At 37.8% G+C, this 17786-nt stretch overlaps 1 protein-coding gene across 1 annotated transcript in view; it reads right to left on the reverse strand.

The window, feature by feature from the left end:
- Nucleotides 1-229: 229 nt before the first annotated feature.
- rab3ab (RAB3A, member RAS oncogene family, b) overlaps nucleotides 230-17786 on the reverse strand; it is a 29699-nt gene continuing 12142 nt past the window's right edge. Inside the window, exons 2-5 of the mRNA XM_044362039.1 lie at nucleotides 14960-15184; nucleotides 7382-7500; nucleotides 6006-6130; nucleotides 230-4384 (exon numbers count right to left, since the gene is read on the reverse strand). Coding sequence (XP_044217974.1) covers nucleotides 4194-4384; nucleotides 6006-6130; nucleotides 7382-7500; nucleotides 14960-15184 — 660 coding nt within the window. The 3' untranslated portion in view covers nucleotides 230-4193. The remainder of the gene's footprint in view (nucleotides 4385-6005; nucleotides 6131-7381; nucleotides 7501-14959; nucleotides 15185-17786) is intronic.

Here is a 17786-nt window from a genome sequence, read left to right on the forward strand (position 1 = left end):
CAGCATCCAAACCTGAACCAAACATTTGCCACCAACATGACAATTTTACAGCTAAATACTGCTAAAGACGACTCTGAGCTTTCATAACATCAGAACATTTGATTGTTTTGAATGAATCTGGATCTCAACTTATGTTAAAACCTTCATGATGAACATTAACTTCATTACAAGTAGCAGGCAACAGCCATCTCACTCAAAAAAGACAACATCTTAAATAAAAACAGTCAACTTATTGTTAGCAACGTTTTTATTGTTTTACCACAAAGTACAGATAAAAACATCCACAGCATATTCTCTCACCTTTAATGGCCCAAACTGAGGAGGGTTTTGAAGAGGCAGTGATACAAGACCAAATAATAAAGTACATGTTGATACGTGCTAGTAGAAGATCTAAAGTCGGCAACCTCTACCAAGCTTGATGGCATTTCTTTTTGTGTAGATACTGTAGTGTGTATTGCTTTGTAACTGAGTGACACATTCATTCACAAGCAGGCCTAGAGATGAATGCAGATACAGTACAACATGGCTCTTTTGGGGTTTTTCAGATTACCAGCTTTTTTTTCTCCTCTTTTTCTTTTCTTTTTTTTTTTTTTTTTTTTTAATTTTTTTTAATCTTGTTTCTTTTTGTTTGCAAGCCTGAGTCGATACAACACAATCCACACATATGACTCAAAGGTAACAGTATTTACAGATCTGGTTTATATAGAGAGGAAGACATATTAGAAAGGAGAACAGTTTAAAAGTTTGGAAAAGAAACAGTCACAACCAGTAAGAAGTAAAGTATACGCAGGATCAAAATCTTCTCCCAGGTTTGTCATGATCATTACTGTCCAAATCTTCATTCCCTTTCTGAGAAGAACATCGCTACTTTGGTGGGACACTTGAAATCTAGAGAGCTTGTTTTTCTCAAAATTTAGTAATAAATGGTTCTGGATATTTGTGACTTCAGGTTTATTTGCACCTGACAGTTAACTACTGCAACAGTTACTCCAGAAATAAACATTTTGCTGATTTGATTTCGGCTAAAATCATGAAGCAAAAGTCAATTACTTTAACATCCATATTAATTTTTATAGTGCTTTGCCCTCTACATCCATAGATAACATCCTTTTTTTAAAATCTGTGTTTTTATGGGATACAACAGCATCAGATTTGCACGGCTCACAAGCAAACCTTGAATGACATAAAAATCATTCTTTGAATAACCAGGATTCACTCCAGCACTTGTTTTATTACAACTTTAAACGTTTACAACTGGTCACACACGGCTCATTCTGGCATCCTTTAGCAGAAACAATTAGCTGCTTTTACAGCTTTACATCTTTGGTGAAATGAAAAAAAGGAATACCTGGCAAACCAGTTTAAACGGTGGAAACAGTGTTAAAAAAACAAATGGGTGTAGAGGGGTAATGCATGTCCTGAATGAGTGACGCTATGTTGACTTCAAAAACAACCAGTAATGCAATGTGATGTGGCAGCAAATTAATATTGGAACCAAGAGAACATAGTATTTAATTCCTGCATCGACTCAAAATTAGTGTTAAAAAAACTCAGCAGGTACCTGCTCTGTGAACAATCAGCCTCCAGCCATTTAATGCTTGTTTGACTTTAAACAGTGGTGTCAATAATTCACCTGAAGACTGAACATCTGAGAGATAACATTACACAGAAACAAACATATAAACTGACGTCCACACAAGAGCTCACCAGCATCTAAGAAAGCTGCTCTGTAATACTGATTCTGGAGAGGTCTTACTATGAGCAGTGTTTGTCATTAAGCAAGGAAACATGTAGTTTGACACATTTTCTGCTATGTTCACAGATAAGGAGCAGCACATAAATGACATGCACACTGCAACCCAGCCTCTCAAAGTAATGCAATTATTGTAGCTGCACACATGAAAACTGCAAACATACAGTACAGTACCACAATTTTTAATCCAATCAGTACAAACTAGATTGAAATCTTAACAGCTGATGTGTGTGTGATCAAAAGCGATGGTTGCCTGACTCTCACTTCAGATTACTTTGTCACATTAGACTGAAATGTGCAGTGCACGCTACAGTATGTCAAGTGTTTTACACTGTCTTTAATCCTGCCGTCCTGTACTTTATGCCAGGATGAGCTTTAAGTCTTCAAGTCTTGACAGCAGCAAGACAGTTTCATGCACAATTACTGTAGTTGTCAATCAGTGATTCTGCTTTTGATTTTTTCAGCATGAAACTGCCATTGTTGCAGTAGTTTCACAACTAAACCAGTAGATACCAGCAGCCCAGCAGTCTAAGATTCGTACCATGTTAACAGTAATGTAGCCTGTTCTGGCCTATCTGGGGATCTTTGTCACAGGTCCTCCCATCACTCTCTAGTGTCAAAATATCTGATAAATGCAAAATACCATTAGAATTACCTAGCAAAACATTTTTTTTAATATCCTCCAAACCAACTCCATCATGTTCTAGAGAATACTCACATGATTATTGTGATGATGGTTATTATTATAGGACATTTGGATAAACTAACAGCTATCAGGAGGATGAAAACCAAAAAAAAGATGTGCTGCATTCAAGTCTCCAGTCAGAAATTGCCAGCTGTTGTAATTACAACCTCAATGCTTTTCAGTGGTGAAGCAAAAAATTGGATGTAAAATACTGTACTGTCAATATGTGGCATTGTTAGCAAGCTCATCTACAGCCTCAAGCCTAAAATTTTCGACCAACACAAAATGCTTTTCAGATATTCTTTGACTTTTTTTTTTCTACAGTGACAACTAGAATAAAGACATCTTGAGGCTGTTGCATCCAAACATTTGCCACCAAAATTCATAACACACTGTCTGGATTTAAAAAGCAGTTATGATGCAGCACAACATTTTTTTTTCCAGCAAGTGCCTTCTTCTAATCATTTATAATGTTAAACTTTATTAGCTACGTGGATTTGGAGGATGATAAACTTGTGATTCAGACTCAAAGGGCCATTCCGCTGCATTTTTCTTAGCAGGACATATGAATTTCTGACTTTGCAACCTCTCTGTAAAGCAGCATGAGACCAAACCAACGGGGAAATGAGGTGAGGAGTTGCCACAGGCTCAAACAATTCCACACATCATCCAAACAAACCCTACAACACAGACCTCATATATTTGATACTATCCTCATAGAATTTCATACCTTTTAAAGTTCATTTCCAGAAATGCATACCTGTAGATATTATATATATATATATATATATATTGCACAACATTTATATATACATCTGAAATAAATATAATTAAATAAAACATGTCTCTTCATTTTTTGCTATTTTTTTTAACCTAGCTATATATTGTTCATATTGTCCCCACCCAGTGTTTAATGTATGAAAAGAATAAAAGGGGTATCAGAATATAAAAAAAGAAGAAATGCTGCTAAAGAAATGTAAAAAAAAAAAAAGGCAAAACAAAAAGGCTGATGAATAACGAGAAACAAAACACTTGCTAATGCCTGCAATATCAATATTTAGATACCAGGTGAGACAACAAATGAAACACAGATTCATGGATTTATGGAATCTGTATGTGTCCTGGACCATATAAGAAACTTAACACATCGATAAGGAACAGATTTCAGCTGGATCATCCCTCCCTCTTTGCAGGACAACACATAATGTAACGCCACTGTTGACTTCTTGGTCACCAAATCCAAGGCTGACATCTTTTCAAGACTGACATGAAACAAAGTACTGTAAACATCGGAAGGATTTAAATGGCACTCTGAGGACGGACGCCGTCAAATCCTTCTTGTAAAACCACACTGAGGATCGGGGGAAACAATGGAAAACATGGGGTCGGGAACATTCAAGAACCTGCGCTGCAAAGGGTCTGAAACACTCTGGTTTGACTGAACTTGCTTTGGCATCAGACCAACACCAGCACTGATCAAAAAGCTGACACCTTATATAGCTCCTTTATGGGGAGTAACCACAAACAAGCACACCTCAAGCATTGGTCCACTAACATCTCAGAGCATTTCAGACACTTTTCAACCTGGTCCTTGTGACCTTAAGCCAATGATCCTTACTAGGTTACAGAAAGAAGCAGGAAAGTGAGTGAAAAGGGTGATGGACTACGGACCTGAGGCCCTGGGGTCCCACTGGAGGAGGAGGAGGTAGGAGGGAGGGGAAGGAAGGAGAGGGGTTTTGGAGGGAGTAGTCAGCTTTAACATGCACAGTCCTGGTGAGGTGGAGCAGGCTGCTCTGTCAGCTGGGGCCCCTGTTTGGCCCCCGTGACGGCGGGATCTCCAGCATCCAGGCTCTCTGACATCTTTTCGCAGATGATGTCGACCAGACGCTCGAAGGTCTGCTTCACATTGATGTTGTCTTTGGCGCTAGCCTCGAAGAACTCAAAACCTGTAGGAGAATGGGGTGTGGGACAGGTTCAGAAAGGTTTAATGAGGAGGTCGTCCCCTATGTAGCCTCATAGTTTAGTTTTGGAGATGTAGTAGAGAGTAAATCTAATGAAACACAATTTTAACTGCACAGTAGCAGCTTGGCTCTGCAGTTGGCAAATGCTGTTGGTCGGTTGGTTTAACACTGGAGTCCGAAGTGAAATATCTCAACAACTATGGGATAGATTGCCACAAAATTTTGTAAAATCATGGTTCCCAAAATATAAATCCTAATGACTGTGATCCCCTCTGACCCACACACAATACTTCTAAAACCTATGACTTACTTCCTGCTAGCCTCATCTGAACTTGGAGATTATTGCACAGACTGTAGATTCACAGGTCAGTCTCTAAACGCTTCGGTAGGCGGAGATCTCTGATTGTCTGGTATCACAGGACTACACAGACTGTAAAGTGAGTGGGAAAACAGTACTGGAGCGACTACAAGGCCAACAGTGGGGGTAGCGGCTGATGCATGAATGCTCTCAAGTGAGAATATTAGGAGGTTTTCCTATTCTTCCTGTCGTGCCTGTCTTGTGAGTGCAGCATAAAGCCAACACAGCACTTTAAAGATGTCATGAGGCTTGTATGTGACCAGTCATCAGTTTAGTACTGCAAACTCCTTTCTGGAGTAGGAACTTTTTGGGGAATAAGATCTATGGCTTAGGAGCCACAGTTTGGCTGCAAGTTCCTGCAGTCAAACTGTGTGTAAGGCTGTGTTCATATTAAAGGCCTTTTTAGTTATCTGATCTTTTTTTGTTGATGGTTCACATTGATGTTGGTAAGTGACAGATGAGATCCTAAACTGACATCCTAAACTGCCATACACATGCAAATTTAACATAAATGTGAGCCGCATGTGTACAAGAATAATAACATTAACTTAATTTGTGCAACAGTCAAATCATAAATGTGGATGACATGGCTGTTCTAGCATTCGGTTACAATAAGTTTCTGCCAGTTTGGCTTGAATAGCAGCTTCTCCATAAATGTCCAACAAATTTGAAACTTTTTCGTCTCTCCATTGACCCCCATCGCTGTTCTCCTCCATGTTTATTTTACAGGAAATATGCATAGAGAAGTGAAACATTTTAAAAAAAACATGTGAATTCTGATCTCACCATTCTGACAACGGTTGCATAGCCAGATCAGGACCACATATGCAAGAGGCCCAGATCTGATATGAAAAAATCAGATTTGGTTTGTTCACATTTCCAAAAAAAAATCAGATCTGAGTCACTCGAAGGCAAAAAAAATCGTTTTTCTTACTTCTTTCTTCAGCATGTAATGTGAATGTAACAGATTCCTGTGGTTAAAGGGGAATTCCGCTGAATATACACATCAAAGTGTGTGTACAGGTCTTGAGAACAGCATATGTGAAAAAAAGTTATATTAAGCATGTTGTGGCTTACTTTAAGAGAGTAAATCAATACAATGTCAAATTTTATTGCACCACTAACATTCAGAATAATAAGAATACTATTTCAGATAAGTCCTCTGGCAAACTCTGGTCAGTGTACGCAAGAATGAGTCATAGATATGGAGTGTGTGTGTGTGTGTGTGTGTGTGAACCATGAACTCACCGAGGTGTTCAGACAGCTGCCGGCCTCTCTCTCCACTCACCACTCGCTCATCCTCCATGTCGCACTTGTTTCCTACCAGCAGCACCTGGGCGTTGTCCCACGAGTACGTCTTAATCTGGGTCGACCTGGGAACCAACACACCCAGCAGTCAGAGAGAGGAAGCTAAAACGCTGCACTCATCCTGCCACTGAATGTATCCCAAATCTGATTCTTGCCCTCATGTTTTCCAGTGTGTGCGGCAAAAAAGCTGCAGAGAGACAACTTTTAAAACCAGATCTCTACTGCATTGATTAGAACTACAAATCTTGACACTGAGGCATAAAATCTACATGGGACCTTAAATTTGAAAGCTAAAAAGCGAATTTAAAGTGTCGCCATGATAGCAAGTAAATGTCACATCAATGTTAAAATGTTGTCAAAGTTTTGGAACTGTGTTAGTTCTTAACATGAAATATAAGACAACAATAGGGAGTCAGAGAAACAGACAACTGGAAGTATCAGACACCCGTAATGTATCATCAAGGCGACAGAATACGTTTGGACAGACGAAGCTCAGATATGACAGGTCATTTAGAGCTTTCGACAGAAACTAGGCCTTACTGTTTCATGCGGTGCAAGTGTTCTAGTTTTTTGTCTTCCAAACCACAAAAAAGGGGAATGACTTCAGCAAAAAGTCAAAACACACTGCTTCACCAAGGTACAAATGTCAAAAAAACCTTTGTCTGTAATCTCCAAAACAAAGTGATGAAAAAAGGTGGCAGACCATAGTTAAAAAAAAGAAAAAAGAAAAAGGAATCACCTTATGTCTTGGTCTTTTAGATTAATTCATTCACAATCAACAAGCTGATCAGTCGGCTTCTTGTTGTTAGATCCAAGAAGCGCTTCCTCAGTGTTGGATCTTAACAAACGTACAAAACTAGATCTCATTAGTGATTAATTATCTTTCTTTACTGAGTCATTTTCAAATTTGCTTTCTTGATCAATTAAATACCTAAAAATGCCTAAAGTACTGCATAAGTGCAGACAGTTAGGTGAAACTAGAATCAGGATAAACTAAAAAAAAATCTGAACTGTTCCTTTAAGGTCGAGTACAGTAATTTTGAAACGTAAAAATGACAAACATCATTCTCTCAGGTTTCATCCAAAGTGATCAGTGCCATCATGAGAAATGGGAGGTCAGGAGGCCAAAAAGAATAACAGACATGATAAATGATCCCTGCAGCATCCGGTGCCTCTGCAGGCAGAGGAAACATGATACATACAGAAACTTGAACCGGATCATCTACTTCATCTACAACATCTATCAATTAATTTCCAGACTGGTGCTAATTATCTCAATACCACCGTTTCCTACACAGCGGTCTCTTATCACATACCAGTCCTGGACGGCGTTGAAGGATTCCTCGTTGGTGATGTCATACATGAGGATGAAGCCCATGGCTCCTCGGTAGTAAGCCGTGGTGATGGTGCGGTAACGCTCCTGACCTGCCGTATCCTGGAAAAGACATCAGAGCAACTCTTTACTTCTGGTTGTCATAACTTCTCTTACTTAAGACAAAAAAAGTTGAGGATACACAGTGCATCTGGTGCAGCAGTACACTTTCTGCAGGAGGTGGTTTTAACCCAGAAATGTGCTTCACACTGCCTAACATTTTCATAAAAAAGTGTGTGTTGGCTAATAAAATACTTTTCTATATGACAGTGAGGGTGGAAAGTGAACAGCTGGCGGCTAAATCCAGTTATTGGAAGTTCATCTGTGCTATGAAAAAAAAAAAAAGCACACACTGCTGTTGGAGAGCTGCTGACCTCTGCAGAGTAAAAACTACAGTATTAGAAAACTTTTTGGTGCACTCAAAAGCTTTGATGCATCAGCACATTTTATAGCAATGAACAATTTTAAATTGAAGTTTATCGTGAATGAGTTTGGAATGAGTTTTTCTGTTCTGAAAGTATCATCAATCATCATTTTTACCAGCCACTTAGGCAGGCAATGCACCATCACAGAGTTTTAAAAAGCCTCTCACACAAGACAAATAAAAACTACTAAAATGCTGTGAATAATACTTTGTGTTTGTTTTTCCATAAAAAGGTCAATTACCTGATTGCAAATTCTTAAAATGATATTTACTGCTCTCCCTGATTGAAAAATACATAATATATGAATGTGCAAATATTCAAACATTTAAAAACTTTAACTGCTTGATGTAAGATCCTTTTTTACTAATTAGTCCATTCTCAGTGTATGTGTACTGGAAGTTTCCACACAACACTGGTGTAAGTTGCATACTGGAGCAGACTAGGTTTAAACTGGTTGTGATGTCACAAATCCAGCTCGCAGGTACATGCATCAAACTCAGATTTAAGGTGAGCACAGAGAAACTTTCCCCCTTTGTGTAAACAGTCCTTCTAGTGTCAAAGTCTGCACATACATCAGTCTGCACAGTGAAGCTTAAACACTGATGTAACAATAAGAAAAACATATTTTTGTCTGGAGGGGGACTTTAACTTGATGCATTTGGCTGATAAAATGATAAAACAGTAATAGCAGGGTTAAGAAATCCAAATTTAAGAGTTGTCAAATCCTGTTTAACAGCATCAGGTGTTTGAAAACATGATTCTTAATTGTTTTGTACAGCACAATTTCCTCCTTAGTAGCCGGAGTTGAGTACACCAATCTTGTATTCTGCATCAAAGATGACCAGTCACATAAAATTTAAAGTGGACAAAAAACAAAACAAAAATGTGACAATAGGAAATTAATTAAGAACATGATGGGAAGTGTTTTTATCAGAGCAGATAGTTAGCTGGTTGTGAACACACACTGTTAAACTCTCAATAACTTAAGACCTGCAAAATGCTCCAAAACACAACTGTGACAGTTTGGGAATCAGCAGTTATTGTGACTAACTATTTTTCCTGCACTGATTACAGAATACAGCCTGAAGATGTCACACACACACACACACACACACACACACACACACACACAGATCACATTCAACAGACTGGCACATTGCTCTTATGTGTTACAGTAAAGCCAGTGTATTAAAAGGCCAGCAGGTGACACTTCATCAGCTCCTCCAGCAGCTCTCGTCATGTATCTGACATGGTCTCAGCCAAAGTGGCGATCCTGCTTCTTCCTCCCTTGTGATCTCTCTCTGGCCACAGATCACGTTGAGGTTGGATTTCAGTGCTAAGCCCTAATGAACGCTCAGGGAATGAAGGACCTCTGTTTCTGATACCCAACACCCTGTGACTCTCTGAGCCACGTAGCTTCTGGTCCAACAGCATCACTCGGCCGTCAGCAGAGCAAAAGAAAAAAAAAAAAAGAGACTGACATCTACTGCTCAGTCTGGATGGAAGTAACCAATTATAACATCTGTATCCACGGCAACAGAGGAGGGTTTTTTTTGGGAATACCTTGACATTTATGACTATGTTTTATAACATCCTGTATTTGACGTAAGAGTGAAGTGAAAATATCTCTAAATCTTACTAAAATGATAAATCTTTAATAGTTACTTGATTATCCATCAACATCACAGAATTTCACTGCACTAATTTAACTTTTATGTCATTGTGTCCTTTTACTTACATTTTAGTCCTCTAATATTAATAATAATAGTTTGTTTTTAAACTCTGTAAACTACTTAGGATCAAGTTCGTTGTGTTTTAAGTGCAATATAAATTGAATTGAGTTGAGATTAGTGTTTAAATACTCTATATAATAACTTTATATTGCAATAATAAAAATTTATGAACAACAATATCAAAAAAAATTCAGAGAATCCAAATAATAGCAAGAACTACATACAACTGTGTAGATATGTATAAACATATATATATATTTTTACTATTATTACTATTATAGATCCCAAATAAACCCAATACCTATTGTTCCTGTCGTTGAACTTTCCAGGTATTTACACCTACATCAAACCACTGAAACAACACACACATAACATGAACTGTGATGTTTAGTGTTGAACAAAAGGAAAACAAAGGCAACATTCTCAGTCTTTGTTTCCTTTTCCTCGACTCTTTGATGTATCTACACACATGATCATTCTCAGGTCACGAAAACATTGTATGACATGTATTTTTAAATCGCTGTAGCTTTGACCTTTCTTCTCCATGCTGCTGCTGGTTATAATGTTCTGCAATTGCAGTTTAAATCCTGTTGTGTTCATCCACTCATTGTGCTGCAGGCTGCTCAGGATGAGAGCATCATCGCTATACCTAAAATGTCAGAGTAGGTAGCACCAGTGGTGTTATATAACAAATACTTAACTTCTCATCTCTTTTGATCACAGAGAGCTCTGGAAATATGTGAACCTATGCTTCTTGTATGCAGAATTACATTGAAGTGTTAATTCCCCAACATGCAAGTGTGAGGACTGAAACAGAAGCTGAAATACATGAGAAAAGCAGAGAAACAAATGAGTCATTGAACTTACTATATTGTCTTTTTTATGCTTTAAAGTCCAGATGAAACGGCATTTTGGGAGTATCTAACTGCTGTATTGTGACGTATTTCTGAGTGAAACAGGATAGACAGGCGGGATGTCACGTTGGGAGGAATTTAATTTGAATGTTGAAAAGGGTCATAATGAATCTTAACTCTGTGCTGCTAAAAGATGAAGATTGATTGATGGGTGGATGTCATGATGTTATTGGTTGAAATTGGTTGGTTCAAGCCTTGGTAAGCACATGTCATATTTTGTTTAACAGGAAGAAAACATGATAAGAATACAAATACATTTTTTGGCATATATTGTTAAATAGGTGCACGATAAGAAAGGGGATGTGATCTAAAAGGGTTAAAAAGGCAAAAGACAAAATAAACAGCTTTTGGGCAGAAGAGGAAACACAAAAGAAAGCCAAAAGAAATCAGATGATTTTTGAAATAATGGCTGAAAAACAATGTACTGAGTTACCTGAGAGACACGTTGAAGATTGATGTTAAATATTATGATTGTTGTAATTATAATTAAAATGCAAAAGACAAAGTAGATAACATCATCTACTTTGGTTTGTATAAATGTTTTAATGGCATTATAAAAGTCAAATTAATCAATTACTCGTCAACAATTTTGATAATAAATTAACTGATTAACATCCGATGTTTCCAACTTCTTAAATGTGAGAATTGTAAGTTGTAATCATTTTAAATTTAATCTGTTTGGGTTTGGTTAACAGGACAAACAAGTATTTTGGAGATGTCATCCTTGTGCTCAGGGAAATAGTGAGCAAAAACTATTTGATTAATCAATGAATCAAGAGGATAATCATCAAAGGATTTGAATATATAAATATAATTAATAGTTGCACTCCTATGTCTGAATGTCAATATTAATTTATGAAGTCACCATCCCGATTTAATTTGTTTATGTTTATGTGTTTATTTGGACCTCTTTTATTTCAAGGCTAGTCTCCCAAGAGTCCATCTTAAAATCATAATTAGAATATTTTTGAACACTAATACTACTATAATTATATATTATAGTGTATATATTATAGTATATAATGACAAAAGAAAAGGTTTCTGATCTTCTGTAATAGCTACAGTGGCATTTACAATTCAACATATTACACAGAGTCAGTAAAAAAAACACAAATGCTGCTGTTTCAAGTGAGCTAATATATGTGATGCACTGAATGAGAACACTTCACACGTCTGCATCAATCTACAAAATGGGATTAACCGCACACTGTGAAACAAATACTGCTCGTTGACTTCTGAGCTCATGACTCAAACCATTTTCATTTTTACTCGACTTCATTCTCAGCTGAGAGAATTACTGAGAGAAGGGGGGGGATGGGGATTTGATATATGTGTGTGTGTGTGTGTGTGTGTGCGCGTGTGTGTGCAGGGAGGGGAGGGGAAGATGTGTAGTAATGGGGGAGGGGAGAGCAGCACCCAGTCATCTGGTTCTCGTGCTCTGATTGGCCGATCGTGTCTTTCTTACCAGAGGCAAGACCTGGTAAAGGCTGACAACAGAGGCAGCCACACACACACACACACACACACACACACACACACACATACACACACACACACACACACACACACAAACTCTGCTCTGCCATCATAGTACGCTACAGAACATGCAGTAAAGGTGGAAATGATGTTATGATCTACAGCGTGATACTGAAACACCAGTTTCCTGCTGCTCTGCTCACCTCAGGGACTCTTGTTCTGTCAACATGCTCGTCTTTACTTTACTTTATTCTTAGCTGCTGCGATTGTGTTTACTGTTGAGCCCTCAGGAGCCAAAACATGTTTGATGCAACAAAACATCACAAAAAAGCACCAACCTGTTCCTGAGGGCACAGCGATGTAACTAGCTGTGTTTTAGTCTCTTGGCATTACTCCTGTTCTATTTTTATTGAGCATTTTGTTTTATATACAGACGACAGTGAGTCAGTTTTTTGCTCAGTATAGCAGTTATGAAGCCAAAGGATGTGTTACATAGATATCCACTTGAAATTCAATCAGTACATGGGGAAAAAAAGACTTAAAAAAGTGAAATTGGACACCAAAATAAACAGTTATGGATATATGTTATGTTATGGGTAGAAAATGTAGTGTAGTGTGTCTTCTAATCCCCACAAGGTACTTAATGATGGATTGCCAAATTCTGTCTAATTGAGAGAGTTTGTTTTTTAAAGCAAATCAAATATTTTCTAATTGTTAAGCTTGAGTCAGATTCATTGTTGAGGCAAGGATGATGAGTCAAGAATCTGCTTCTAGATTAGTGGCTAAATCTTCTTTTCTATTCTATTCTATGCTGCAGAGAAGGTGGTGCCGCGTGCAAATGTATGTGTGAGGTTTGTTCACCTCATGCAGCTGCACCACAGGGCAGTGTTTCACAGAGCGGAAGATATTTCTGTTATGAAATATCTTATGAAATATTTTTTGCTGCGTTATTAAGACTCATTAAAATACATGACATAACTATACTCCTAAAGCTATAATTCAGGTTTTGTTTCTTAGAGTCAAGAGTTTATAGCTTCATCCTTTTCACAGGTGCCCGACAATCACTGTAATCCTGCTTTTAGTAACGTCATTCAGATGGAGAGCTGGTTGACTGAAGTGATGCAAAGAGTCACTGTGTGTCTCTGCCTCTGCAGCTTAAAAAGTGCACAGTTTCTCATCTGATCCATCTTAGAAATGAGGAAAGGAGAGTCAGATGTAAACAGAACAACCAGGAGAAATAAGCTGAAGTGTGGCCCAAATGTCATACGTGAAAATGCAGCTGATCATTGGACACCATGGATCATTTGCAGGTGTCTTGTAGGAAAGTGAAGAAAGCTGCATAAAAGCCGAAGGGACAAGTTTCCTCCAGTATCTTTCAGCATTTCACTCTCACACAACTACCAATACATTCCCGTGAGCAAGGAAATGAACTACACACTGTTTATGTTCAGTATTTCATGTCTCATTAAGCACTATTTTCCCACAATTTGATGGTTAAGTTAATTAAAATTTTAAGTGTGTTGATTCAAATTTGTTTTCAAAGCTATTCTGGACAAATACCAGGCAGTAAACAGCTTGATATCTGAAATTGACTGTGGTTATGACATCAGAAACAGTTTTGAAATGCTTCAGTTCTGCTCCATGGTTGATAACAATCTTCACAAGTGACACTGTTTAGTTGGTCAAAACAGTAAGATGCACAGATTCTTTATGGAGACCAGTGATTTTGATCTTTGATACTATTTTGTGCTGCATGTGATGGAGATTTTGTTGCACTAATCCTTCCTTCCTTCCCTTTAATAAGCCAGTTGTGCATACTAGTGAGTGTGATATATATACAGTATAAATTATCAATTGATTCCACACAAGTCAAATGTATCAATATCTAATTCAGTAGCATGAGGATTTCAGATTTAATATTGCCCAAAGAATTGCCCAGAGTTGCCCTAACCCAAGGACAGTGATAGACTAAACAATATTATGGGCAACTTCTGATGTTGAACAGTACCCTAGGAGTTGACTCAGCATATTGGATAGATTTTTGACCCAAGCTCTCACTGTTGCTTGTCGTCTGCAGCATTGCCCATAAAATTGCCGAATGTATCACTACCCTGAGCTCAACCAAAATCAACAATGGAGAGAAGTTTATGCTTTGTTAGATAAAGCTAGATATCTTGCTAGTGCCCTTTAAATATGAAAATAAATCAAATGTCTTTTTGAGTCAAATATTATTTATATTTACAGTACACATTAAAAGTTTGGTTAGTATTGGCTTTGTGGCTTGCTAGCTTGCTCATGTTTGCTAGCTAGCAAAGTTTTCACTTTTTTAGCTAGGCACACTATAAAAATATCAACATTTAAATATTACTTTCGGATTGTTTCAATTTGAGCCAGAAAGATAGCGATGCGAATCAGTTTTGGCTGGTAGCCACTTGGCTAACTGTTAGCTCACCTTTGTAAGCTTATGTTAGCTTACTTCCATGGTGGTAAAATGCTAATCTAAAAAGCAAATATGCATTTTAATATCCTCATAATAATAACATTGTAGTAGCAGGGGTAAACTAATAAGTAAATTTGAAAACTTTCACCCTGGTCTCACCTTGTAATTTTCGTATCTTTGCACAGCTGTTTTTACTGCCTTAAAAATTTATTTTGCAGGTATTGGCAGCAGGGCTCTCTGTGATGACATCACAAACGTTAATTGGCTGAGGCAGTTGTTGTCCCTGGGCTATCATATAAAATGTTGGCCTCGGGACAACAACCACTTGGCAAAATCAGGATTTGCGTTCCACAACAACCTTGTACTCTCTCAATGTGTCCTCAAGGCTGACATTTTTATGATACTTTTATTACATCTGTTAAACTGTCAACCTCACTAATTTACTGAGTCATCCACCTCCATCTTCAGCAACTCTTGCAATTTTACATCTTCATTTCATTTACTTCCTTTGAGAAAAGTCTTTGAATGTCTTACCCAGATCTGTAGTTTGATCCTCTTGTCATTCCTGTAGATGGTCTTCACCTTGAAGTCAATACCCACTGTACTGACAAAGGCCGGTGTGAAGGAGTCGTCGGCGTAACGGAACAAGAAGGAGGTTTTGCCCACACTGCTGTTGCCAATGATGAGGATCTTAAACATATAGTCAAAGTTCTGGTCCGAAGACTCCTTCTGTCCATAGGTTGCTGTTGCAGAGGCCATCTGTGGACAGAGACGACAGAGAGAAAGAAAACTTTAGTCAAATGACTGCTGTGACTACATGTGGGCAGTGCTTCATAACAAATGATAATGACCTTTTCTGAAAGTAAAAAATTACATTTCCTGTTTGATCCATATGCTAAAACTTTCTTTAGATTTCAGGAGAAGAGATCCCACGCTGAAAAATCTTTACATTTATATTATTGTAGGGCATCTTACAGAACTGATATTGTAACATGGGAATATACAATCATCTTATTAGCATAAATCATGACGAGATAGAGCAACTGAGATCCATTTCAATCTGAAGATATACTGCAGATATAACTATATCATGAAGGCAAAACATCAGCAACAATAAGCCACTGAGGTGCATGTTATCAGGTTATTATGTAGGTAGGTAGAAAGACTAAAATACTCAGATATTCTGATAACGATGGAGGAAAGAGAAGGGAAGAGAGAGTTATATTAAAAGCCTTTAGTCGGGCATATTGGTTGAAACACAGATTGGATTAAACCTCACACGGTCGTCATCAGGGTGGAAATAGTGAAATTAAACAAAAAGTAAAAACTATGACTGTGTCCGAAATCACACCATATTTATTTTATGGTGCACTTACTCGCCGACATTTTGTTTGAGTGTACAAATCAGTGTGTGAAATATATGCACTTTATAGTACCCTAAATAATTTCCACAGTGGAACGAAAAGTAGTGTTCATGGCATGTGCACCACTTTCTGCCAGCAATCTTGCAATGCAACACATCACATTTTATAGATGCAATGATTGCCATTGTGTGACTCTATTGCTGTCAGTGTCATCGATGATTCAAGATGCAGTGGTTGATAAGCATCCAAATTCTTATTTTACTGCTCAATATACAGTAAACTACTGTAACTATTATACAGGAAGTAGTGAATGAACGTAGTGAGAAAAAGCAGAGCAGCAGTGCAGGCAGGTGACTGAATCATGTGATTGTCAGAGGCAGTTATGATTCAGTGAAAACTGATGCTGTGTCCCAATTCCATACTACATATACATATATATACATATATATATATATACACACACATTATATACTATCCTTATCTTACTGTACTGTACTGCATACTGTTTTTTCAATGATATTAACAAGATAACAAGATATTAACATACTAGATTGTTTTATACTAACAAGAAATTATCCAATATGTGCGTTGTGCAAAGGTAACTACAATGTGACTCCACTGCCAGTTCAACTTAACAAAAAAACAGCCATTTTAGTGCACATAATATACTTAAAGTCCCCTTCCACTCAATAATATGTTTTTCTTATTGTTCCCACAGTTGGCTGTTTGACTGTGTAGTTTGACAGTAGAAGGCTGTTTTCAAATTAATCTGCCAAAGGAGGAAAGTTTCTCTGAGCTCTCTGAAAATCTGAGTTTGATGCCTGCACCTACGAGCAGGATTTGTGACATCACAACTAATTTGGGGCCAGTCATGGTCTAATATGCAACCTACACAAGTGTGATGTGGAAATTTGAAGCCTACAGTGCACAAACACTGAGAATGGACTTTACAATGAAGTAGGAGCCATCTTGTATCCAGCAGTTAAACTTTTGAAACAGAAAATATTTGCATATTCATAAATTCATGATTTTGTAATGAGAAAGAAGGAGTAGATGTCATTCAAAGAATTAAGAAAGTTAACTGAATTTTTGTTGTTGTTGTTGAAAAACCGTATCATTGTTCCAAGAGAGAGATTTTTTTTTTAATAAACCTTAAAACACGTCAGGAAAGGATCTTTAACTTTGTCACTTCTCCAGTGTGAATACAATATAAGGAAACCTGCCTATAATTAGTGTATAATATGGATTTGGGACACAGCTAAAGTTTGGAAGCAGGAGACTGAGGACTCTTTTTGACAGTTTGATGTGTTGTGTGCAAATTGGAGCAAATGCAGATACAACGCAGAAGACATCAATTGAACCTTTCTACAATGGTGAAGGGATCCACGAACCGAGTTGCAAGCTTGCAGAACTTGACCTTGAGAGACAGGTTGGGGGACGTAATGAGACATGTAGTCTTGAGATATGGAAGCAAAGCGCCACAAGCCTTCTCTAGGGCAGCTCCCAGGCTCTGGAACTCCCTCCCCCAAGACTTCAGAGACTCAGAGTCCCTCGCTGTTTTCAGAGTTCTCAGAGTCCCCCCCATCCATCCTTTTGTGTCTGTGTTATGTTTGCCTGCTGCTTGTCTCACTAGTGCCATCAACTCTTCATTCTAGACGTGCTGTTTCACACAGAAAAGTTCATTCTTTTTTATGAGTGTTTAGACAAAAGATGAGATGGTATCAAGATCTATTAGCCTCAGCATAACAGATGACAGATGACATTGAACAATTGCTTCACAGTAATTAATCAAAGCAGACTTTTGGGGGGAAAACAGAAAACCCATCTGAATTGTCTCCATTGTCAAAATATTGGAGGCAAATGGCTGAATTAGTCACAATCAGCTGAGGATGTGTGAAGAATAATTTATCATGCATGCAGTGAAGCCGAAGCAGCTGCAGGTCAAACATCAAGTTGAAGTTTGATATTCACCAGCTGGACTTGTATTTTAGCACCAA

The sequence above is a fragment of the Thunnus albacares genome, chromosome 9, assembly GCF_914725855.1.
Source record: "Thunnus albacares chromosome 9, fThuAlb1.1, whole genome shotgun sequence".
Lineage (NCBI taxonomy): Eukaryota > Metazoa > Chordata > Actinopteri > Scombriformes > Scombridae > Thunnus > Thunnus albacares.